This window comes from Necator americanus, chromosome X, assembly GCF_031761385.1.
Source record: "Necator americanus strain Aroian chromosome X, whole genome shotgun sequence".
NCBI lineage: Eukaryota > Metazoa > Nematoda > Chromadorea > Rhabditida > Ancylostomatidae > Necator > Necator americanus.
Window position 1 is genome coordinate 26,415,000 of NC_087376.1, and position 26,730 is coordinate 26,441,729.

At 38.4% G+C, this 26,730-nt stretch overlaps 2 protein-coding genes across 4 annotated transcripts; both read left to right on the plus strand.

The window, feature by feature from the left end:
- Positions 1–1,003: 1,003 nt before the first annotated feature.
- Positions 1,004–26,659, plus strand: RB195_025586 (uncharacterized protein; the record flags this gene model as incomplete). Of its 3 annotated transcripts, XM_064213801.1 has the most annotated exons (11): positions 1,004–1,104; positions 8,974–9,098; positions 17,559–17,644; positions 20,599–20,738; positions 21,064–21,193; positions 21,312–21,375; positions 22,906–23,002; positions 23,897–24,021; positions 24,956–25,057; positions 26,325–26,443; positions 26,501–26,659. In XM_064213801.1, 11 exons carry the CDS (start codon positions 1,004–1,006, stop codon positions 26,657–26,659), a joined length of 1,248 nt encoding a protein of 415 aa, XP_064069682.1. The 3 variants fall into 3 exon arrangements, with proteins under 3 accessions (XP_064069682.1, XP_064069683.1, XP_013303224.1); XM_064213802.1 differs by lacking the exons at positions 8,974–9,098; positions 17,559–17,644; positions 20,599–20,738; XM_013447770.1 differs by lacking the exons at positions 1,004–1,104; positions 8,974–9,098; positions 17,559–17,644 and having other exon boundaries at positions 20,605–20,738.
- RB195_025587 (uncharacterized protein) lies at positions 18,716–19,111 on the plus strand (the record flags this gene model as incomplete). Its single annotated transcript, XM_064213803.1, has 1 exon — positions 18,716–19,111. The coding sequence occupies one exon, from the start codon at positions 18,716–18,718 to the stop codon at positions 19,109–19,111; it is 396 nt and encodes a 131-aa protein (XP_064069684.1).
- Positions 26,660–26,730: the final 71 nt, after the last annotated feature.

A 26,730-nucleotide genomic window follows, 5' to 3' on the forward strand; every position in this document is an offset into this window, starting at 1 on the left:
AATTTTTCTTGCAAACACTTCATCCGACAAGCACTTTTCTCCGTAAATTTAGTTGGTAGTATTAATGCTAATGATTGTTACGATAGAATGTCTCACTCGTTGTCCCCGATGTTTTTTTTTTCCGTTGGTATAACACTTGTGAGAGAATCATTTACACGCTACGAATCCTCAAAAGTTGATGGAGCCATACATCGCAACTCACATCTGTTCACCTCAAATCAGAAGTGAAGAGGTGAGTGTATGGCTCGGAGGTGGTCGATATTGCGCGATGACGAGAGGAGGCCAAGTGAGGAGGCGCACCCCTTCCGAACTCGCCTCCGTGCTCTACCCAGTCTTCGACCATTAAAGCCTTTGCGCGATCGATACCATCTATTAGAGTTCGTAACCGCACATTCACAATTCTTGAGGAAGTTATATACATCTATCTCATCACAATATTTATAATATGTGCTTTTTTTAACAGAACTACTTCGTCCCGGTAACTGCGCACCTCTCCTTGATACTGCTCTAATTGGATCTTTGAATGCCCAAATTTTGGCTTCCATATGCTATAAGATCTTTCCCTAACCATGTGACAGTTGTTCGCTTCGACTTTTCACTTTTCATGTTCGCTAATATCTCTGCGAAACAACATGGTATGAATCGTTAGTAGAAAAACGCCAACTCGGCCTTGGGCATCAGCTGTTCGCGATCGATAGTGGAGCGTTCGCCTGAATATCATTATCGCACTGGATGCTGTGTTATTCAAGCGTTGTGGCGGAGTTTCTTTTTGTTTAGTCTATCCATTAACTTTGTAGTGTAAAGTGCCATCTATTTCTACTTCTTTCCTCAAAATTCATTAAAAACATTGCGCGAAGAAACTGTTGCTGTCTTTCGCCTCTTTTTCATTTTGCTCTCGCTTCCTATTTGCCTTTTTTCTTTGATTTCGTGTGTGCTTGTATCAACATAACTTCCTATTGTCACTCCCTTTTATTACTTTAGGTGCTTTTAGGATGAGTTTCTAATGGGCCGTCCTTCTGTTCGTAGATCGCCGAACTGCCGACGCAAATTCAAGCTGGAGCGCATTCCTGACTATCTCCGCGAAACCGTTGATTGGATCATCGGGTACGTCATCACTATCCTTTTATTCTACTTTTTATCGAATCATCTGATTCGTATTTATCAGTTGCCATCAGTGTGTGCAATGTTTTTAACAAATGTGTACGTATCTTTTCTTTTTTAACGTTTCATATGATTGCTCCTGTTGCATTCGGGGAAATGGAAAGCATATTTACCAAGAACGACTGCTGAAAGTGCACCAGGAAGGATTTCCCATCCGGCATTAGTTTCGTCGTTGTAAAATTTTGGGGCAGACGAATGATCAGTTCGTCAGGAAAGTCACAATGTTCGTCCACAGTTACTGAATTGACCAGAATGGGCTCAATTTCTGTCCGTGATTTAAATTCGGCTATCTCTTATGTTTCTCTTCATCACCCGTTATGAATTATTTGAGAACATAATGGTAATTCCTTGTGAAGCGATAGAACGGCAGTCGCTTTGAGAAGTTGCTTCAAAACTGTATTACAAACAACTTTCATAGAAATCTATGTTTTTGTATCGCACAAAAAAGGAGGCTTGATAGTCAGTCGTAATGTTTCTTTCTTAACTTTCAATTACTTAACTTTTTCTATAGAAGTGGAACGGTTTTTCTTTCTCTGATTTACTTGTTTGGATCAAACTTTATCACTAAGCTTCTCGGAGTTGAGTATATTCTTGTGACAAAACCGGTTCATCATTAAAGTTTCCGATTTCAAGATTGGTACATGCAGTACCAAATTCTGTACACACATTATCCTAGGATCACTCCAACTACTTCATAGATGCGATAGTCGGAGCCGGTGCTCTGACCCCCTTCACCTTTGAACGGTTGGGGAAGGGACCTCCTTCACTTTTAAACGGTTGGTGAAATTACCCCCTTCACTTTCGAACGGTTGGCGAAAGGACTCCCTTCACTTCAGCTGCACCCCATGGGCTAAACCCCCTTCACCTGAGGAGGGTCCGGCTTTTCCCTATCGCACCTATGAACTACTCCCTGTTTCTGCTATTCTGAAACCGTTTTTTGTGTATCGAAATCCATCGTATTGACATTTCTTCGAAATTTTAGAAATGATGCTTCCTTCAGCTAGAAATTTTTGATTTGTCAGGTTTGTATTACTATATGCGTTAGTTATTTCTTCAACATGACTTATCAAGAACTTTAGCCGCTTGTCTCTGCACAGCTTCACCGCAATTGTAACAAATAAACGCTTGCCAGTGGCATGTTTTCATTTAATGCCTAGTCATTATTATTGTTACCATGTTGATAACACTCTTGTAAATCTCTTTTCTCTGCAATTACTTCTCTTTCTAAGGGTTCTGTATATGAATTTGCAAATCACTGAATTCCACTCTAAAAAAGAATGAAGGGTTAGGACACTGGCGTACCAATCCACTCGAGATGCGCCAATGCGTTTTACTGCAATTCGTAGTTCCACTTTGAAATGCTGCAAAACATTCGCACGTCTTTGGGAAGTAAGATGTCATTCTATTATTGTTCGGTTTAATTGATGCGTGATTGGTGTTTACGCGATGAGGTATGCAGTGGTGATTTCGCTATCACTGTTTGTGCTGTTTAGACATCTGGGCGTTGACAATAAGTGTTAACACGCTGACGATGCAAGGTCGGCGCCCACTCGCCGCGGAGGCCGTTCCTATCCACAACTATCCTTGCGGCGTTCAGCCCACTCCTTACTTGTCTTCCACAGCTCATTCGTATAATAACTGCACCGTTTCACATGAGCCGTCAAATTTTACTTATCGTACGATGCAAAATTCAGGAAGCACTCAGGCTTTTTTGTTAGTTAGTTTGTTTTTGTGTCGAAAAGTAACATATGAACCCATGATGGCGTGGATTCGTCTGGACATTAACCGAACTGTTCGGCGATTTTAATGTGTACGATGTCCTTGAGAACGAGCTGCACGCCAGTGCGATTCTGTTTGTGTTCATTATGTATCATGATTCACCACCTATTCGTTTCATGTTCGTTCTGACCATTTTTTTTGCTTTCCTTCCTTATCCATTTCTCTCTGGCGCAAATTGAATTTCTAGTTATAAAATAAGGTTGACTCAAGAATGAGATGTTAAGCTGTTCTAATTCACATTAAAATCTTCTTGGTTATATCGTTGATTAAGATGCAAAAATCATGAAAAGCTCAATTTTGTTCGTAACAATCTTTTCACTGTTCATGCGAGGAGGCGCATCTGGGTCATGCCCCATTAGCAACTCGTCCTCATTTCGTGTCACATGTATTGTTGCAGGGCCTCTTATTGAAACCATCGTTTGAAATTATACTAATGAAGCTTGGCATGATATGCTATTATTATGATTAGTTGTGCAACTCGCCTGTAAACTTGTTGTTCTCTTGAAGTAGCTTTCATTCTTATAGCAGCCACAGCTCTGATCGGTCTGAAGTTTCAGTGAGGTTTGTTCTTCGTTCATCTTTTCGTAAGGCAGATGTTTCGGTCTCACTTGTGGGAAGATTAAATGTCATTAACTGAATTTAGTTCTATCTGTTAAATTAACCAAATTTATTAAAATTGAAGTTTTAAAACGGTTTCATATTCTGTTATTCATTAATCCAAACGCCATTCATATCCTGGCTTTCATAGCATTGCGTTTGTGAAAATGCGGCTGTCTCGGACTGGTTGCCCTTAAGCTGGTTATCCTCTTTATATTAAAGAACATCTCAGTCTCACAGCTAATATCCGTCATCCATGGCCGAGTAGGCCTTCTTATGGATGAAACGTGGAAAAGTTCACATCGTTTCTATTGCAGTCATAAGTTTGTATTTTGGTATAATTTAGTTCATCATTTTTCCCACTCTAGGGTCCAGAAAGCTAATAGAACAGACATCAGCAGTTCTTTATAATTGTCCGTCACATTGTTTAACTCACTCGAATTCATGTATATGTTGCAAAATATTGCAATCGCTTTTATCTTCTCCGAACTTCATAATTTTGCAAACCTTCTTGATAGAATCTAACCACTAGTCAGATACACCATTTTTGTATTCGTTTGTCAAGTTACTGTCTAATTTCAAGTGGTTTCTTTTTCATTCTACAACGTCTTTGAGCATTCCTTTTAAAATGTGTCGATGATGTAAAAATACTGTTAGAACTATTTACTAAAGTCTGAATATTTACTAGAAATTTGACTTTCATGCGCCGTGGTGTTTTAAAGCATTTGAAAAGAGAACGAATCACAAAGAAACTTATTCCTTTATTCTTTTTGCTGCATCGAATTTCACTTCGAATGTGTCCTTTGGGTTTTCCAAAATGTTTTGTGTCGAACTTCGTGGCCAAGTATGTATTCGTTGCATTACTCTCCTTTTCTTAGTGAGAGAGAATCATTGAATCATCATAATGAAAACCATAGGTGCTGTTAAGAGGAGCCAGACCTTTCTCAAATCGAGGACCATCTTCTACACTATATATGTGATAGGAAGAGAGTGAGGGATGCTGGAAATAAAAGGTCCAACTACTAACAAGCATGTACTGAAAATATCCCTTTATTCCGAATTCGCTGTGTTGCTTTCCTCACATGACGCAATAGTAATCGCATTTGCGAGGCTGCTGTCTCTACATACCAAGTCTTACTCTCTCACCTCTATATCTTTTACAACGTTTTGAGCTCCTTTCACTTTGTTGCAACCTTTTTTGCTTTGTCAGTGCACGTCGATAATAAGATCCGTCAGTGACGATTCGTCATCAGACTCTTTAGAGTGCTTTTCAAATCTAAATTTTAGCGCATACAATTGAAAACTAAATATAATCTTTCATTTGCTCCTCGAAGTAGCAAGAAATTTGCTACAATAACATTTGAAAAAGTTCCATCGAAATAAACAAATAAATAAATAATAAACGTTCACCAAACCGCCATCAGCAACATCCACATTTTAAAATGAAATACCTACAGTGTTCGACTTCAACTGAAGTCGAACGCGTAGGTGCATCCTCATAGGGGTTGATCAACACCGTGCATTTTATCTTTTTATCCTTTATCCACCTACAGTGTATAGAAACTAATTGATGCAGTGGAAGTTGCATAGGTGCTGCCAAATCCTTTCTATCCAATGAGCGACAGCCACGATTATGAAACTGGGCAACTAATTCTGGAAGTGGGATGAAGCGGCATTCCGTCCGGCTCCTACTAAATGCTATTTCGCCTTGTGTCTGGCTGACAGAGTGTTGGAGCAACTTCTGGGCTCCTCCTCGCTCCGTTACAGTGTCGTTTCTGCGACTACGTGTTAACTCTAACACGGGATTTTATTCCTCGTTGTCACAAAAAAAGTCCAACAAGTTGCTGAAATAGGTGGCGAAGAAATGAATCTGCAAGTATCTTCCAGCAGCTTCTAGGACACTTTGTAGTGTCAGTAAATACTAGTATGTTTGCACTTCGATAGCAGTCCGTAATGGAGGGAAAAACACCCTAGCTTCATGGACTGTGAAATTTTGCTTATCACTGTGCTAGATATGACGTCGAAAGCTATCAGTGGTATAAGTTGAAAATTTGCTATGTCTTTGTGTTCTGGACTGCTGCTCAACGAAATGTTGTTAGTGGGACTTGATTAGTAGTTCGCTAAGAATTTCTTGCTGCTGTTTCAGTCTCCACTCTTGATGTTTTCTTTCCTTCACAATCTTTCTCTACTTTTTATCCTGTATTTCGCGGTGTTGTATTCGCAGAGCATTGTTTAGATAAAACAATATTGCCGTCAGTTCCTTGATTCACGATTGTGGTCAGTTAATGTACTGTGTTCGACTCAAATTTAAAACGTGCGACCTTTTTCTCGGTTCAAAATGCACGTAACTAGGTTACAACACGATTCTGTAGCGCACTGTACTATTGATTGCTTCTGGTTCTACGCATTGTCCTACAACAATAGTGAAGGGATAATTCTGGTAAAAATTGTATTCATTAGATCGATAAAATGATAGCACTATTTCAAAAATTTTGTGTTGGGTCGGGTATTGACGCACGAAATTGGGGTAAATTGTGTTAATTGTGGTTAGAGTAGTTTCCCATTTTTGTAAGCTTCTGTTGAACATCTACTATTTATCATAGCACACAATCTATTACTACTTACTTTTAGCAACCCATGTATGCATATGGTTAGGCTTTCTCATTCTTTTGAGAAAATAAACTATCTAGTCTGCAGTCTGATTGGAGAATAGTACACATCAATTCCCTTTTTCACGTCTGTTAGCCTCCTACGTTGCCTGCTTATCTTAGTATTCATACACAGATGAACTTTACGCACTAGGATTTCGAATTTCTCGAGCAAGCAATTTTCTGTGAGTTCATCGCAGAATATTTTTAATATTTGATTGTTTCTGGCGTTTGTCGTGAATAGTTATTTTTTTGCTTGCCAAAGTACTCGTCTGATTGACGGATATTGAATACGTGTATATGTAATTCAGAACATGGAAAGTGAATATAAAGGATAAGAGTGCAAACTTAATGAAAAGACTGCTGTATTGTAATTCTTATTGCTGAATATTTGAAAAAATAAGTTATATTTCTAAGTTATTACACTTCATGTATTTACGTCAATATTCTGTGTTACACATAAAATGTCCTCATTTTCCCCAGTTAAACTCGCCTTGTACTCGTGTTGTCGGTGGGGGGGTTTAGTATTGATTGATTCCTTCTTTCATATGAACGAGTCGCGAACTTCAACTCTCAATTGTTCAGATGTTGGGCTGATTGTTTGTGACTTTCTTAAAAACGAGTCTCTCTTTTCACTACTAGATTTAGCTAGGATGTTGGTCGTTGCGTTACAATACAGAGTGAGGCAGCAACAACTTGAAGTACGTGAAGTCAATGTAGTCATGTTCTCGAACACAGGAACAACCTGTTCACTTATACTTACGAATCTGGTAGTTTTAAAGTGAGAGTTTGTACATATTCATACTATCCTGCCTTTTAAAGCCTCATGAACATCAGCGTTTGTTCCATATGTGTGTGTGGGTAACAAACGGTTTACGCAGTTCCATTATTTGCAGTATGTCATCGAAAGTTTTCAGCTATCTTTTTTTTTAAATTTCGTTACTATTCTGGATCCATTCGTTTTATAAGTGCTTGTGAATTGAAGTTTCAGGGCCTTAAAATTTGTCTCTTGTTTGATATGCTCTTAACTTATTTCTGGAGATTTGTAGCATTCATGCAAATACTTTTATCTCTATCCACATAAACCACTCGTCTTGTTTCTTTCTCCTGATTAAAAAAAAATGGAATGTTAAACAAGTCAATCTGGGGTTGCTAATTGATTCGCTTCTTCGTCGTGTTATCTCCATCGTCGTTTTTCCCAATGTACCACCAATCTGCAATCAAAACAAGTCTACAGTCTACCAGCATTAAAGATTCGAGCTTCTGTTGTGTTAATTAAGCCGTTGGTGTAATTGCTGTTGGGTATACTGATACAATGTAGCATCATTACATTCTAGCCGCTCTAGCCGACTGGTATGTTTTGCTAGGATTTGTTTCTATTAGTCCTTGCAGAAATCTCTCTTGTGGGTGGTTAACATTCTGATATTCCTTCCCTCCTGTATGTTATAATACGAACATTGTTTTTGCAGAGAAGGGTGGGCGAAAATCTCATCATATTTGTGTGAACTTGTCGTATTATTTTTTTAATTTAAATGTAATAATTTTTTCTTATTGTGAACTAGCTAAGTCGTTTTCTTGCAACCGGTAACTATACACGGTAAAATTTCGTATGAAATCGTTAGAGCCGTTCTCTAAGTGGTTTTTTTTTTCGATTGATCGATGCGCATGTTATATATAGGGGACATAGATTATAAGATCAGCAAAAAAGTGTGAATTGGAAGCTCTTGTTCCTATAATCAAGCGCTAACTGCTGCACTTGTTCCACGTTTGACAGTTGTATTGTTAGACTTAGGATACTATTCTTGATTTTCGTCAATATACCCTCCATGGTAGGATTATAATATTTAGAACGACCTTCCCTGCATTATCCTTGCTTATCAGAACAAAACTGGCCACATAAGTAATGTGGTTTTTCAGAGTTCTTTTTTTTTATCATTTGTTCATTAACATTTGCATATGTATGCGGTCGCTGTTTTCATCGTTTGGACTGAACACAACATCCCGTAATCCTAGCTGGTTTGATTTTCGGCACACAAAACAAATTCATCGATTGGATGGATCCCTATCGAGCATTCCATCGCGTTTTACCTGATGCGCATCTTTTCGCTTTCCTTGTTCGAAATCGAACAGCTCTTGTGTTCTTTTCAGAGAAGCAGATCTACATAGGTTTACTCCCCATTACAGACGCTTTCTTTTGCTCTCCTAGAGGAGTAGCCGTTATCTAGCTTGCCTTGTTCGAACTTCACGACCCGTGATCCTGGTTTTTTCCCCTCTCGAAACACGGAAATGTTTATGTCGTATCTGAAACCAGCAGGGCATGCGGCTCTTATGTTGACATGTAGTCTGTGGGAAGTGTGTCGCTGCACAGCTCGTTCTATTCATTCCACTTTTTACCCTCTCTCACCTCACTGTTTAACTATTCCTGCAACACGGGTCCTAAGTTCAAAGCATGTAAATGTTTGATTTCGCGCAGGTTCTGATATGTGACGACGGGATGTGGACAAGGAAGTTCGGTGTGTGGTGTTATCGCGAACTGTTTGCTATCTCGTCTTTTTTCCTTATTTACTCTTGACCGGCAATTCCACAACCCAATTGCTGTAGGCCAGAAACAGGAATACCTCGCATGCTTATCCTATGTAGTTGATTTTTATCAAATTCGCCAATTTTTTCATGTGAATGGTCTCTTATTTTATCTCCGCAGTAACCTAGATTTGCGGCGGCTGCACTGTCTCGTCTTTTCCTCCCTTATCGTTTTATTCGTTTGTGTTGTGAAGTGCTGCATGTTTAGTTCATGTCAGTTGCAACGGACACACGAGTCGTGTCCTTGGCTCGCCGAACCTCATTTGACACGGAAGAAGCGCCTGGTTGCTGTCCCGCCAAAATTCTTATCTCAAACTTGGTCGGCTTTGCTACGTAAGTTCGATGGTACTTGTGGTTCATCGAAATTTATTTTGTTCTTGTTTTTTTTTTGAATGCTCAATATCCGTGATTTTTGTTCTATATATACATATATATATATATATATATATATATATATATATATATATATATATACACATATATGTATATATCACTACTATAAGCTATATATCCTATAGTAGTAGCACTCGCGAGAGGCATCCACTACACAGTGAAATTCTCGAAGGAAGAATGCGCATATGTGACCTCATTTACACTCATTTCCTCAGCGTGTCCACTTTGAACTTTTTGAAGATCACCAGTTTCTCAACAGTTGAGAGATGCGCATACGGTGTAAGGTGCACGAAATGCTTGATTTGATTAGTCACACAATTTTCTATCTTTTGTGCATTTTGAGTTTTTGTGTCTTCATTCTTAGACTAAAGTCCGATGTACGTTATGAATGCTGGTATTTCCGGTTGAGTATGAATACATAACATACACTGTATTAAAACAGTTGTCTTAGCTGTACTCTTCCATGTAAGGCTATCAGGATAACACAACAATCAAGTTGAAATAAACAAGTAGAAGCAAAGTTTAAGGGGCAATCCAATCAACTTGCATGTTTACTAGTAGCTGTATACATAGAATGGTTCTTAGTAGTGTTAAAGAAAGTTTTTGATGTCGGTATCTTTGCATTAGTAAGTATGGAGTGTAGGTCAAGAGTATGAGAGGAATCACACACATTCCCTCCTCAAAAAAGCAACAATAATAGCCGTGTTTGTTTTCGTCTCTCCAACGATGCAACTTATTGCGCGATAGGACACGGGCAACTTCATTGTCGTCCTATGTCCGTGATCCAAATAGTATAGCTCAAATAAGCAGCAGAGACTGCCCTACCCGCACGTCGATGCGGGCGTTGCGAATTGCCCGTGTTCTGCCACTCGTAATAAGTCCCAGATCTCAACATTGAAACCAGTCATTGTTCATGGTTCCAAAAAAGTTTCCGTTTGTTTCCTATCCGTTTGAAGTTTGGGAGTTATATCGCACTGGAAGACTGAAGTGCATGTTATAGCTGTGTTTCTTATGATGCAGAACGATCTTCATCGTAAGGTTCCCTCATTTTCCGCATCTTTCCTCTTCGCTGCAGAGATTATCTCAGTATTAAACTAGTTGTTTTTGTTACTAGAGAAAAAACGAATCTGGTACATATTTGTTTACGTATGATTTATGCTCCTAGAAAGATTCGCTGATGACTACCTTTCCAGTAAGCATATATAGTGTCCGTCAGTTCGAGGTAATGACCAAAGTTCAACACATACAGGTGTTCTGTGAATTATCTCTTTGTAGCAAGGATTATCCACCACATCCTTTGGTTAGTTTCTTGCAGCGAACTTCATATCAAATTACTCTCAATTCACTTAATCTTGTGAGCACAGTGTGATGCTGAAATGCTTCCACGCCAGCAGTCAGTGTTGTTCTTCGATTTTGCCACTTTGATGCTTACCTTTGACGTTTTTCTAAAAATCGGGCTACCATCTCTAATTCTTATTTCTGGGGTTATGTATGTGGCTAATTAACTGTAATATCGAAATGAATGCTTAGATTTGAAAAGTGTGAAACGGACAGAAGAAAACCCTCAGAAATCTACGGACAGAAGAAAACCCTCAGAAATCTAAGTTAGAGTTCTGCATAGGGCGAAGCTGCGAAACTACTACCAGAACGCGTTCTGTCGTTTTCCCGGAATTATCACTACTATATACTATACTTTGTTTAATAATATTTTTGTAGGTAAAACGTATATACGATTGGTGTGTACATATTTCATATCAGTTCTATGCAAGTGCTCGAAAAAAGATCTTTCCATATTTTCGCATGCTAGAAAGCTAACTGGTTCCGGAAATTTTGGGACGGTATAGAGCAATGCTTGCGCTCCTATATAATACATTCTACTTTGCACCTTTCGCAGTGACAGCGAAGTCAGCACGCGCTTGGACTGAATTCGTGTACGCTACGACTTTAGTGGAAGGAGCGCACGCAAGTGTTCCGTTGTGTTCATGTTTGATATCGACTTTTCGACATGTGTTTGATGCTCTTCTGACTATTCTTACCACCTTTCCTTGATCACCTCTCAAATGATATTTCATTTAATAATATCAGATAGTTGCTTCCTTATCAGCATCTTCTGGGCTTCTGCATTGCGATAACGCTGCACAAAACTGTTTTGTACTTGTATTCCCGAATGCTACAGTTTAAGGTGATGGAATGGTAATTTTAGTTACTTTTTCTTGTTATTTCTTTCTCTTCATACTTGTCTCATCTTTCATTTCTTCAAGAACCCCTGATTTCTGCAACAGCTACTTTAGGTCTTGAAGTCACAATCACAGAAAGACGTTTTTGATCTTCCTCTTTCCTCCACACTCATCTTTTTCCCCTTTAAGACTGGTTAGGACTAGTTTCAAATGTTCATCGAACAAGCCTACACATACCAATGCACGTAAAACCTTATGAAAAGATTGCTGAAGTTTCAAAAGGATTTCCGAATAGAATACTAACAAAAAATGATTGGAAGATTAATGATAAAGACTTCTGGACCCATTTTACCGGAGAATTATTGCATTGTGGTCTTAGCAGGGTCAAGTGTGTGATGGGGTTTCCCTATCGGGAGGTCGTAAAGGAAGGGGGTCGCAAGGGAAGGGGTCGTAAGAGTACGGTACGGTGGGTAGCAATGAATGGAAGATAGCGTGGTAACCAGGACAAAATGTTACGTAGTATTAAGTAATTACAAATTACAAAATATAAAGTTTCTGGCGTACAACAGGGACACGGAAGCATCAACATTTTGCTTTGAAGATGTGGTTCTAGTTCGACACCCCGCTGAACCAAATTTTTGCAGAAGAGATGAGAACTTGAAATTGCTTCTAAGATGAAAGATTCAATTATACACAGTTTTCAGTAGTTTAAACGTGAATTAAAGAGAATTCAATGACTAAAAAAGCGCAGATTCTGTGCACATTGTCAGGTCTAGAGGATCGCAAGTAACTTCGTGATAGGAAGACTCAGAGAAGTACTTTGGGTGCCTTTTTATAGACTAAAATTTGCTCCACAAATAGTTGTTTTGCTGTTTCTGGCGACCTCCTCTTTTTTCTTGGAATTCAATGGGAGAGAATTCAAAGTTTTTTGATTTTTTGTGGATTTTTCCCATTTCAATTTTGAGAGATCCGGATAGTTCGGAAAGGAGCAAATCTGCATATGAGGTTTCTGTAGTCCCGTTATCCGAGTATGCGGGTGATTTTTTAAAACGCCGTCCCGTTTTTCCGGAATAGGAAAACTTGCCAAAATCCCGATTTTTGCTCCCGCATCGAAAAATGTTTGATCTTGAGTATAGTCTAATAACTCGGAGTAAATTTTTGGTAAACAAATAATCTCCTAGTGTTTTGTAGCCGAGGATTTTTTTCTATCAGATGCTATGTCAAACCATTTCCAAGGCTTCGCCATTTTTCCACCTTTTTCTGATGGGAAAATGCCACTTTTTGCTATCTTTGTCCTATCTAGATGTAAAAAGGCTGGGAGGTGGGAAAATACAGCGGTATGACTGTTTTGTAGGGCAAACCTCCTCTGAAAAATTACCTAAAGCTCTAGGTTCTCTTATCACGATGTTATTTGCGAGCTTTCGAACCTAACGATGTGCACAGAATCTGAGTTTTTCAGTCATCAAATTCTATTAGCTTTTAAACGGATACTACGTATAATTGAAGTCTTCTTCTTTTAGAATTAGTTTCAAGTTCTCATCTCTTTTGCAAAAATTTGGCTCAGCTTGGTGCGAATTAGCGCCGTTCTATTACCACATTCTCGGGTAAAATGTTTATCTGTGATCCTCTGTAATTCGACCTAGGCACCTGACTCGTCTCTTTTTTTGTCGTATTATGTGGTTTTATAAGTATCTAATGATATTTCACATATTTTAGAAAAAAATAGAGTAGAATAAAAATATTTGATACATAGTATTTAATATATATATATATAATATTATTATATTTCCTATATTTCAACAACATATCAGCAAATTTGCTTCCTCTTCTACTTGATATTTCTTCGCTTCCGTAAGCTACCGAATTTCACATTGCCATATGTTCCTCAGCTTATTTTCGACGTTTCGTTTTCGAAACACACGAAATTTCCAAAATATTGAATTGGCAGCAGCGGAGGGCTGTCACAGCAACATTGGAGGGGGACGGGAAACTGGGGGGGGCTCGTATTCGAGAGGGTGGTGTCCCATCACCACGCTTGACCCTGGGTACGGTTGTTTAGCTTGTTATATCTGATGCTGCTTTTTACATAAAATTTCATTGTTTCAGTGGGGTCATAAGGTAACATTTCCTTCTATTCTCCGAACTCATAGTGAAGCGTAACATTAATGACATGTTCGGATTTGGTATTAAATGCCTTAGTTATAGCGCTTTTTAAGCTTTATATGTGGTAATTTATGCTAAAAACTACTAAATACATATCACTTACCATGATTGTTGAGGAGCTCTTATGAGGAGTCTTTGTTGTTGTGAATCCGCTCAAACCGGTCGGCTAATCTATTTTTGTTGTGGTACGATTTTCTCCTCGATTGATAACGAAAAGTGATCTTTGCAATAAGCGAAAAATTCCACTTTTGTCTTAAAAATTCTAAACCGTGGTAGGATAGAGATCAGAAACTCCGCCTAATTTTTAGTACGAAGCCCTCAATTTTTAGAGAAAGGAAACTTCAATTTTCATTAGGAAGTAAGGGTTTTGTCGGGAGCCGTTAATTTTTTTTCAAGTGGGTTCCTACCATACCTCTGGCACCCTTTGTAGATGAAGCAATATCTGGAGGCATTTTGCGCGTTTCTTTGTGGACGTGCCCTTCTTAGCTAATGTCCTCACAATAATTTCTTTTCATTGCTTTCCTTTGCATTTTAAAAGCGGTTGAAAATATTCGTAGTTTGTACGTGCGAGTTACAGTAGCTCAGCGGAGTTTATCCACTATAAGTAGTGCGAAAGCCCAATCATTTTCTTTTTTTTTTCCGTTCCGCACTTGGTGCATAAGTTGAGGTCCACATTTTTACAGTTTTCCCATGTTCACCAATGTTTTATTGTCTGAACCTAGTTATATGATATGTTAGATAAAAATGTAACGAAAGGAAAAAATTGTTATGCTGGATGTAGCAGTGAGTCACAAGAACACTGTTTAGTATTTTTAACATGGTAATTTTTCAAAAATGTGGTGAACAGCTGCTGCGGTCGAGTGCCACGCGTTTTCGGATCCGGTATTTCTTTGGTGTGCATGTATGCCCGGCGATTCCACATGTTTCCCTTGTTTCCTCGCGCGAGAAAGCCTGTTTTGTGCGTTATTCATTCATCCATGGTCGAACGATCCGAGTGGTTATGCTGTCATGTCGTACTCGGTGTATCTGCTTAAACGATCCTTTTAGACTGAATTTCTTTATCTCAGGAACTATTAGGCATTGTATGTCCTGGGATCCACTTTTCACATCTAGATATTCGATTGTTCGCTTGCGAAACAATCACATATTCAGAGCCGTACATTTGAGGTTGACACAAATGCCTGAGCAGCGGCAAGATCACAACCACAAGATTACCGAAAGAGTTGATATTTTTGTCCAGTGAACCGGTTGCTGATTAATTACAGTACCTATCTCCTTGATTGATGTACAACCGCTTTTTGCAACTATTCTACGTTGCTCGTCAACGTCATTACATTGATAGGTGGGCGTTCATCGGTGATGGTAACATGGTGCGAATTTCAACGTCGAGCCGGACGCGCCGCATTCAAATGTCCGCTTTAGAGCACGCTCCGAGCGATCGTTCCGCAATAAATGCATCGAAGCAAATATTGAAACGATTGCCACACTAGTACTTTCGGCGCAAGCGCAGACACGAAATCAGTCGAAATCGAACTCTGCATGTCCTCTTCCCCCTTTCGCATATACAATGCCGCATGTACCTGCCTTGCGACCATTTCCCCTCAGCAACTAACAACTGACGAATCCGTCCTGTTATCTTGTTACCTACTTCGTTCACAGATTTCCGATTCTTTCTTCGTAGCTTCCGTTTAGTTATATTCACACAATTCATTTCGTATTGTTAGTGATTGTTTACGTGGAGACTAGCTACTGCACACAACGGGTAAAAATGATTTCTTTTGCTTGTTTTTTTTTAAATTCTTCTCATTGCACGCCAAGGCATCGAAATTACAAAATTTCTCTAATAAAGTCCCCCTTCTGATCGTAAGAGGGGTTCTGAATTTCATTACTTACAGTTGTCTGCGATTAACTGATAACCAATTAACTCGTGATTAACTGCTGACAATAAGAAACGTAAAAATCTTATCCGATTCTTCAAATCATGAAGTGGTTTGAGTGCTAGGAAAGATTTCTAAGATAGTTGTGTTCTCTCTGAGATTGATTTTTTCGTTGTTTATCACTCGAGCTGTGTAATAATCTGTATTTTGCAAAACATTGTCGAACTACATGTGAGCAATTGTTCGTGGTGATTAAATGTAAAATCCATATATATCATTAATATTTAATAGTACTTAGACGTTTACATATTTGCTTAGAAGTTCTACAAACTACTAACCGTGTCTGTGTACCCGATAGCGGGGTTTCGGTAGGTTGAGCGTCTCTTTGCTTATATCGCCCGCGAAAAATCAACTGCAACTCTTTCCGCCGTCAGTTAATTGCTGCACATCTGCAAATTTCTTCGGTCATTGCAAACCTGATTCTTACATAATTTTTCTTGGGAATTTCGCAGTATTTGGGCTTCTCCTTTGTGGGAATTAGCTACGTTTTCAGAACAAGGTTTTATATATATACATATATGTATACATATATATATTATATATACATATATATATATATATATAAATATATATATATATATATATATATATATATATATATATATATATATATATATATATATATATATATATAAAGCCTTGTTTAGAAAACGAAGCAGCTAATTCTGTAGTGATATTTTTCATTTACGTTTTACTAACTAGCTAAAACGTAGAAAAATATCACCGCAGAACAGCCATATATTAAATAAATAAATATATATATATATATAATTGGTTTTTTTTTGTGGTGATATTTTTCATCTCGAACTTACTGTCATACTGAGAGGGCTACTTCTGTGTTCAATAAGCTTGTCACTCGATTACAAGACGATTTTGACTAAGATCTGCATAGGTCAGGTTTTGTTTGCTCAACCGTCATTTGTCGAATCTTTTTTCCTTGAGAATACAGTCGTGTGGAATTTTGCGCTTTTTGTAAGTTCACGACATTTTCTGAGAAATAAAAAAGGAGCCACAGTTTGCTTTTGAAATGAACTGTTTCTGCTATTGTACCTCGGAATTATTCAATATAAACTAGAAATTGTTCAAGACGAGGAACCATTTTTTCAAATATCTCTAGAAACTGTGTCGATCGTTGGTTCCCTGAACATTGTGGTTCGATATCTTCGAAATGTTGGTGTTAAAAAAAAATATTAGGCGATACTGACGACTTTGACCTTGAGCTCTGTGGGGGCTGCCATTCCGTCCTAATTTTCTTGTTTGATTTTACTAACCACAGCCCTCTTCGTTGAGGTCGTAGAGTTTTTGACATACTGAAGCAACTGCGGAGACAACTTGAGCCCAGTTCAGCCAACTCCTTTCCCTTTTGAATAATTATATAACAAATCTCATATTATGTTGTTCAGCATCGTGTGGATTGTAAGGTTCATAGCTGATGAACGGCTTTTTTTCGATGTTGTACCAAACATGAGAAAAGAAGGTTACGAAATATTCCGACGTGCTCATTCCTAGGGCCAATATTGGCAAACATTTTTTCTTCTCGAAGCGGCTGAAAAATTGAACTAAAACTGCGTAGCTCACTAGGGACAAGTTGAGGTACTTTAGACTTTACGACTTCGTTGCTTTTTTATAAGTAGAATCGAATTTTGTGGTAACGTATGTCGAACATATAGAGAACTGTTCGAAAAATAGGGGAAAAAGTTTTTAATCTGTTTTAGGGAAATAACGTGAACTTCATTATTCGTAACCGATGTTTGTAATTAGTCGTATTAGTCGTATTGCTCTCTTTTTAGTTTTACGTGTTTACAATCATATATTTAATTATTACTATAAAATAAACACATCTCAGAAATCCGATGAAAAAATCTGTGCATCAACCCAATATTTGCGGTGGCTGGTGCGATCAGATGAGAACGGTGACAGCTCACTGCCTGACCTGTCATGTATTGTGAAGATGTTTGTACGAGGTGGGCGCGCTCGCCGCCGCGTAGACAAAGAAGGGGATAGGATTGGCCGTTGACGGACAGACAGCGATCCTTTCCATTTTGATCATCGTCGACGAAACACCTGCCGCACAACAGTCCGTCTCTTTATGTCGCAAAACTAACCTCATATTCCAATGTCAGACCTTGAACATGATGGCCAGCCAATTCCTGCGGTTGTTGTTCTGCTATTTCAGTCTTTGTTTGATCGTGATAATGCATTAAGAGTGGTGGGTGGCACTGAAGGTGGCATTTATATTCGTATTCACCATATGTTTCCTTTTTTCGCATGCACAATCCTTGATTGAATATGACATAACATGACTCGATATTTCCCCATGGTTTCATGTTTCACCTTGTTAGTGCACGGATACGGGGGTCGTTTCACTAATGGGCTTACGTTGGTAGCATCTTGGTTGTTGTCCAAGGAGTAATATAGCTCCTTATATTCTATGCAAAATCTTCCACTATTATAGGAGGGGTAAAAGTTTTTATTTGTCATATGTACTAACTTCATACACAAAATGTTTCGAACTGTTTTTGGTAACAGAAATTTCTACTTCACTTTCACGTTGGTTGAATTTTGCGAAAGTGACTTTTTTTGGTCATAAAACGTGCATAGAATGTAGAGAACATGCAGATTTTATAGGATGTATGTAATCTTCATTTCCTTTCTTGCTTTCTTGCGATAGGAAGTGTCGGTTCATTTATACCGAGGAAAATGTTTTGTGATGTTTTTCTAGGCGAAAACATTTAACTTTAGGCACGCGGTTTTTTATATTAGAGGATCCATAGTGTAAAATAATAATGTGAGGAAATGATAATACTGCTAATTTCTTTTAAAATGGTCATATTTGCATCTAACTGAAAACTTCACTTTTATTTAATAAAATTTTTCTGCGCCACTCGCATTAATTTGCGTTCATTGTTTATTCCGAATAACTCTCTCTCTCTTCCGAGAATTGGGCAAGTTGGTGTCTATGTCGTTAAGCTATTGCTGCTTATACTGCTTTGTTTGGAAATCTCAAGACCATGGTTTGCAATTTCCTTAGCTTCAGTGTTAATGTATAAAAATTTGATTGAGTCTGAATTGCGTTTGCGTGATAGTTTTCCTTCAGTGAGCATGCCGTGCTTGCGATGGAAATTAAATGAGAGTTTTTCAAACATTTTTCATATCAGCTGACAATTCCCGTTGTATGGTGTATCTCTAATTCTGTTCACGCTAACCATACCGTATTTTATGCTCGAGAAACTCATCAATGTGAAGAATTATCATTAGTATATCTATGTGCGTTGTTGTAATGTTACCGGAGTTCCTGGATGCTTTTGTTGGGTCGAAACATCGACGCGTGGCGCAAGACCAGTTCCGCGGGATTCCATCCGTAATTGCTCATGTTCCTGCTTTCCTTACTTACCCCACCATCTCACTGCTACCCGGAGTTGATGAAGCTAAGGCGTTACTCACTCAAAAGCTAGTTACATGTTCGATCGTGATTCTAAGATTTCTTAGTGGTACCGGTTATTCTCGTCCTCCGCTTTTTGTCACTCACCTCAACCTCGCCGTGAGTGGATTTGTGAGGTGGAAGAACGGCTGGCCGGCAATCGTATTGGTGCATGCGGGTGCCAATAAGTGCGAACTCGAATGGCTACTCCCGTTCTCGTATGTTCCGGTTTTTCCTGTTATCGACGTTCTCTGACGCGCTTTTGTATTTCATAACATCGCGTTGAAGACGCATTTCAATCGATGGGACAACCATTCTCAACCTGAACGCTGCTGTTTTCGTCACTATCCTCTTTCGCCGCACCCCTGCTCTTCCTGCTCACCTACCTGATTTCTGTGTCAATCAGCAACATGTTTAATAATATGACGATGAAGATGATTTATAAGAAAACCTTTATTTGTGCCTTAGAAATGCAGGAAATTGTTTGTTGTACTGTACTACGAAAGTCCTTTAGGTCTTTTACGGTGAGAGTCCTTCAAGCTTCTAGCAGTACCAGATTATTCGTATCAGACTGGTGTTGTGGTACAGACCAAAAATTCGGTTGTGTTCTTCGTGCTTTTGTCCATATCTTTACCACAATGTTTTCCAATGTCCAAATTACCAATATTTAGTGCAAAAAGTTTATCATTACGCTAAAATAACTCTCCTGGATCTATGGAACTCCACTGAGTCTTTTCAGATGTATAAATTTGTTTTCTTACCAGGCTCTAAAAAATCTTACGGTCTTAATGCCGAAATAATATTCATATCCTCTGGATTTCTCTTCTTTTGTTTTTTTCCTCACATTGAAGCTTTCCGCTGAAATTAAGATGTATAAATTAACAGGAGTACTAGTAAATTAACAGGACTAAAACATATTACTTTTTGAGCTTTTGCGGGTGGATACTTGGGAGCGCGTGAGGCTCCCTATTGTAGGACATCAGTGGCGAGACCTATGATTAATCATTAAAAGAGTTTTCAAAATGCGTTGATTTCCAGTGACATTTGTTGGACCATTCAAAGATCTTCGAATCTATGTGTAGTGTTAGGTTAGGAAACAGTCGAGTGTAAGGTGGTGACTGATTCTTATCAGAGCATGGATTCATTGTTTTAGCGTTACCTTTATCTCCATTTTTCGTAGCACATGCTTTTGGAAATGGTGGCCTAGATTCATTTTCGATGCTTCCGCTCGGAACCCGCAATTTTGTATTGAGTTTGTTTTGGGCCAGTCTTTCCTGTCTCTTTCCTCTTTTGTTCTCATTCTTCGTGAAGGTATGAAAGAAAATGTAAATGAATCATCCTCTCTCTTTTGCTTGATATCTTCTCAAATTCGTTTTTTTTTTACCTCGAGGAGTTTAGATCTTCAATTTCGCACGAATTAGAGTGCTACGAGAACTGGATTTTGTTGTGTATTTTTCCAAGTTGTGTGAATATCCTCGAAAAGAAAGAAGTGATAAATGATAGAACTCGGTAGAGAATAAAACTGATGACCCATCCTTACTCTAAGTTTTAACTTTACTTTTGTGCCCTCTTTAAATGTGTTGACTGTACTTAACTGTACGACGGAGTAATTTTTCTCAATAATAGGTCGCTCATCGCACTACCCTCTCGCATCTCTCCTTCTTTTCGCCTTGGTCGCAATCACTGTTATTGAAGGCGTTTCATCTTCGTACGAAGCTTATACGTAGTTGCATGTCTTACAGTGCCTGATGACAGCTGATGTAGTCACTCACCCTCCCATTAGTGCTTCCGACTCCGGCCGATTCACTTCTATTCGAACTGTTCTTGGCGAATGGAAACAGTTATTTGATGGTTGTAACTTTATCAAGAGAAAAGAACGGAGGTTTGTTAAGATAGTGGCGACCGAGCTTGATGTACTTTCAACGGTGAATAAGGTACTGCGTGAATGACTCAGCCTGTTCTTGTAATCCAGCCTAGTTTCGTGTCTTTGTTGATTGCGGAACGAGTGCTGTAGAATATGGCTGTCATTCATCGGTTTGTTTGCGCTTCTATAGAGAATGTGCTCTACTCATTTCTTTTCATTCAACCGGAAAATTAAAACTGTAATGGTCTCACCTAATAGGGATATGCCTATTTTCAAAATGGATGACATGATCAACCGTAAACGATGCATTTTGCTTTCTTATCGATAGTGTTTCTATTTTCAGTCGATCGCGGCGAAGAGATGTCAAGGATGCGAAAACAAAACGTGTCGCGAGCGCTTCCGTAGCTCAGCGGTCATCAACACGAAAATCACAGTCAGCCGAACTCTGTGTATGTGATTCGATAGAAGATCACGTATGTATTTCGCTGCTACGTTTAACTTTCCTTTGGACAACAAATTTTAGCTTTCACGTTGCGCATTTTATAGCGCAGCAACTAACTATGAACTTTCTTAATGGAAGTTCGTTTTCAGGTTATCGAAAAATTCACCGCTCTTCCTCCTGGGATTGATCCACGTGAATGGCTAGCTACTCACAGTAAGTCCGCTCTCATAATTGTTTTGTACGTTTTAGGGGACTTTTCTTAGAGCTCTTTTTGAATTCAGCTTATAATATCTTCACGAGTAGCTCGCTGAATGACTTTTCTTTTCTGCATATTTAGTTTTTGTTTCATTCCAATGTCAAGCAGTATGAATCTGAAAGGCAAGACCAGATTGATGTCTTTGTCCTAATGCTCAGGCAAACATGCCATTTCAGTGTTTTTCTATTGGGCGTGCCTGTTCCGCTTTAATGTCGACATGGTCAATATGTATTATAGCTGCTGAACATGTTGAGAATTTACCACCGACCCATATTAAACTGCTTTCTCTACTGAAACAGAGTATTTATGAGCAAATAGGCGATTGGAAGATTCTAGATATTCAAGTGGCGCATTGATTTGCCGCGTACACTACCAAAACTTGGAGAACGAATTTCTCTGCTGTTCTTGTTTTCGTAGCTCCTTCAGGAAGCTGTTCACTTCTTATCTTTACTCAATTTCGTTGCGTCTACCGATTAGTTCCATCACTTGAAACTAACATGTTTGTTTCTTTCACACACATACACATACACATACACATACACATACACATACACACACACACACACACACACACACACACACACACACACACACACACACACACACACACACACACACACACACACACACACACACACACACACACACACACACACGTGTTGTTGGAAGCATTGGTAGGGAAGGAAAGCCACGTCTCTGAATAAATAAAAGATTCTTAGTTCAGTAATACTTACTCAAAACAATGCCTATTCAAACAAGCTTACGTGTAGAAGGAACCCGTTTCGCGTTCCGTTTCGTCTTGTTCTAAACTTCTTTTCTTGTAAACATGTGAGTATATATCGTGACGTGCACATTTGACAAATTCATATTAGTGAAGAAAAATACTGATGTGACTTTTCGAACCCAAATTGTACTAGGTTTTCTCCAATTCCTTGCATTCATTCCTTAGAACACAAGCAAATTTTGTCGATCTAAGGTAGATGTAAGAGAGATTTTCATGAGGGGATTATTTCAAACATGCGTATATACTGTACATCATCTTTGAACAACGTTTACAGCATTTATTGCTCGTGAGACTTGTTTCTGCATCCATAGTCAACAATGAAATGACATTTCTAAAATGTTATAAAAAACCAAAATACTCAAATCGTAACAAATTTCCGCCCTCTCATTAACTTCTTCATCTATTTCGCTGATAAATTCCGTCGCTTCAAGTTCAATTAATTCTTCGGCGATGAATGACAATTCATCACTGGCGAAGATGTTAGTGACTACGTCATACTGAAGCGTTATTACAGAGCCATAATGAGAAGTTCGCAAGCCTAAGAATTTCACAAAATTAAAGCGCAATTTGCGGAGAAGAGGGCAAGAGTTGTATTTTCTTGAAATCTTTTCAGTCAAAAATAGTCAAAAATGAAATAAATGGTTAACACTTCTTTGTAATTGATTATAGTAATGGCCATTTCAATTAATTTGTCGTATTTCAGCGTTGGCCTTGTTCGATCATGTGAACGCGTTGTGCGGAAGTTTGTCAGAGCTGTGTACACCTGCTACTTGCCAGTACATGAGTTATCCGGGAACAACGTTAGTTTGACACTTCGTGTTCTCTATCCTAGCATCTAATGATTTTCTAATCTCGACCGCTGCACAGTGCACTGCTCGGTGTAATGAAAAACTTCACTAGATTTCTTTACAACGTTTAACTTCTTGACAATATCTGGAGTTCATGACTGGTACTTTTATCGATCCCATGATTTTCTTGGAGTACGTACTACGTATATTCGTGTTATAAACTGAAAGATAAAGAAATTAATAGAGTGTGCTTTGATAATTAAAATTTCTTTCCAATTTACTCGTAAAACCCTGTAATGATATTATAATAATCTACGTGTAGTTACTGCGTAAAATGGATTACTATTGGAGTTATCCGATAGAGCAATTCTTCAAACTGCGACAGTGATGAAGTCTGCTTTACGTGGTTTTATTTCAATTCTGTTAGTGTAAAGTGCCTCCTGTGCTTTTAATGTTTCCGATTCCTGAATTTGTAGAGATATTTCCCGTCTTGCTGTGATATTTGTGAACTGCATCCGGAGTTCTACCTATTATGTACTTGAGAGGAGTCAACATTGAAAATTCCTATGAATGCTGCTTTTAAAGAATACGAATGATTCTTCGAGCAATGAGGACTGGCTCAATTCAGTGGTGAAAGAGAGTGAGAGATCACGCAAGAAATGAGATGACTTCTTTTCTTTCTTTATAATAGTATGGAAAACTCAATATTAGCTCTGTCTTCTTTGTACGGAAATAAAGCTTCGTTTAAAGAGGTGACTTTCACAGCGACTGTGCGGCTTTTCTTTGAGTCATGCTTGTGTATCGTATTCCTTCCTTTGTGCAAATCTGTATTCTTAATTTCGTGAACAAACAAATGCTCAAAATAATCTTTATAGGCTCAGTATTTAATTGTTATGTATATTCCAGGAAAGCATATTACATCGACGAACGAGGGAAGAGACATTTGTATTCAGCAATGCAATACATGGACTGTGTAATGTCTTTCTGTGAGAAAGCTAGCAGAAGTGAAGAGCTGTTTCCCACCAAATATGGTATGCCGATTGTATTTATGACGAAAAACGTTTGATCGTTTCTTGCCATGACGTATGTTTGCATTCCGCTCCTAACATCATCTGGACACTTCACATTCGCGCTTTTCAACGCTGTTATCAGACTATCATGGCTGTTTTCACCCCTATCGTAGATGGGTCTATTCATTCTGCCGTATCAGCGACGTACTCTTATCAGGGACGGGGAACTTATCCCGTGGAAATGGGAGAAAGCACTGAAGAAAAAGGAAAGGAAACATGTATAGTAGACGTCTGAACGAGTGTATTTCCTTCACATATGAATCACTCATAAACAGATTATCTAATCAGAATTCCCAGAACTCCTCTGCATTGACATATAATATCTATATGTGAAGTGTTCACGGAAGGAGTGGCTTCATGCTGAATAATTTTTGCAACAATCTCCTTAATGTATTAGAAACAATTGATTAGAAACATTTTTGGGTCTGTCATTTATAGATAATAAAATAATATTATAGGTAATGAATTATGAATACTTTTTGCATAGTTCAAAATTGAACTAGGAACGTTTTAATTTGCAGCTAAGAATACGTATTACTTTTGTATACATCCTTTTTGATTCCAAATGTATAGCCTGCATGTGTTTGAACAACGCAGCAGCTTTCACAGGGGTTCACAAGTTTTTTGGAATATATTTGGACGTATTTGTGCTGGGAACATTTAGATCCCGAAGCTATAGAAAATGCGCGAAATTCTCGAAGGAGAATTAGTACTTCGTTCAACGTGGCCAATCTTCGACAACACAGTTATTTTTCCCTAAAATCAACCTATAACGTTGGGACATTCGTCATCTTAAATAATCCTCGAGGAGTCAGACCTGTGATGTGAAGTCCTTGAGCGATTCTTTCCCAATCCTATTTACTCGTTTCTTATACAAGAAAAATTCTTCTTTCAGGGAATCAATTTTCGGGTGATTTCGAATCCCATATTCGACGGGTTATTCGCCTCCTATGGCATTGTTGTGGGCATTTGGCATCGAAACACTGGGATGAATTAGGTGAGTAGTGGGAAAGAATCTTTTGTTTTTCTTATATATTTAGTTACTTAGTGTTACCATGGTAATAATGTGTACTTTTTAGTTCTTTTTTTAAATTTCTTTCATAGGACTTGCTTGATATCATTCGTTCACAAATCAATGATACGACGGTATAGTCCAGTAATTTAATAGTAATGACCGATCCCGTGTCTCTTGGTAATAAATAAATAAATTAGTAATAATTATAATAACTAAGTAGCAGTTATCCCTTCTATACAGTAATATTGTTGAAGAAATCAGTTTTATTAGCTCCTTGCAAAAACGGCACAACTTTCAACTAGCGCAATTTTCTAAACCTAATAAGCTCTTTGTTGGAAAATTGACGTAGGATATACGTTATTATTTGCGAAGTCAACTTATCGGGTGTGCTCTATTGCATTATTTTTATACTTCCGCATTCTTTTTGTCCAATTTTCTATTGATAAGTGAGTAAGAGCATATAACTTATTATTACATACATATTACACTAGGCTTTGCACTATATTTTACCGTGCCTAGTATTCGACTAAGCAAGTTAATCTTCGGGAAGTCTTTCATAAGTCAGATTTTTTGTCTAATATTATATCTTATCGCATCGCCAATAAAATTTTCAATTTGATTGTCATTTGATGCGGAATGCAGCTTTCCCGAATTGCCTTTCTTAGTTACATGACAGAACGAAGATAATTTTTGTTCCATTTGCGCACGAATTTCTTCTATGAATGATGTTTTTCTAGTAAGTTGAACAGCAGAAATCGAAACGCACTTAAAAAAATTTTATTTCCACATATATTCAGAACTAGCAGCACAATAACTGTCGCAAGTTTTAAAGTAGATTTTGATTGTTTTGTTGTTGTACGGTTATTAATTCACACCCTGATAATTTTAAAATAGAAACAGCTTAACCAAACGATTTTCTTGAAACCCTGTGAATCCTACTGGGCAGCAGTTTCTTCTTCTTCTTAGTTGGTCTTACTCGAACACAGTGTTTATAAGAATACTTGCTGCTTAGAAAACAGACATATGTTAATCTGGATCATACACTAGTAACCTCAGCAATAGAGAATATTGTCTTTCTTCTTTTTTTGAAGCGAATTCCAAAGACTAGGTTTTGAGAAGAAGTTCTAAATCGAGCACATTAATGTTTTCTCTTCTAGAACTTCCCTTGAAAATGTTATTTTTGTTTGTTGTTATTGTTAATGTGAACCCTGTTGTGTTATGAGTATAACAATAAGAGCATTTCTTCCAGGTCAACTCGAACTACGACCTCAGTGCGCCCTTGTGATGGCCCATCTTGCTAAACTCAGCAAAACATTCGCACTTCTTGACAGCAAAGATCAGCAACTCATTAATAATATGGTACAAACGGTATGTGTCAGCGTACTTGATGACATTCAATGTGTGGATCTAGTGATTTTTTCTTAGATTCGCCCATCGAACATCGTGTCATCCGGTCGTGGAGACGACACAAGCAGTGCTGCGTCGCAACGATGGAGTCGTGTCCCGTCATCGAAAAGCGGTAGTTGGGGAGGTCATCCCACACCAGCCGTACTTACGTGTAAACCCTATGCACAAACGTGCTAGCTGCCCTCGTTTTCTCTTACCGTACTCACCTCTTTTCTTTCTCGGCTCCTTCGAAACGGCGTAAAATATCG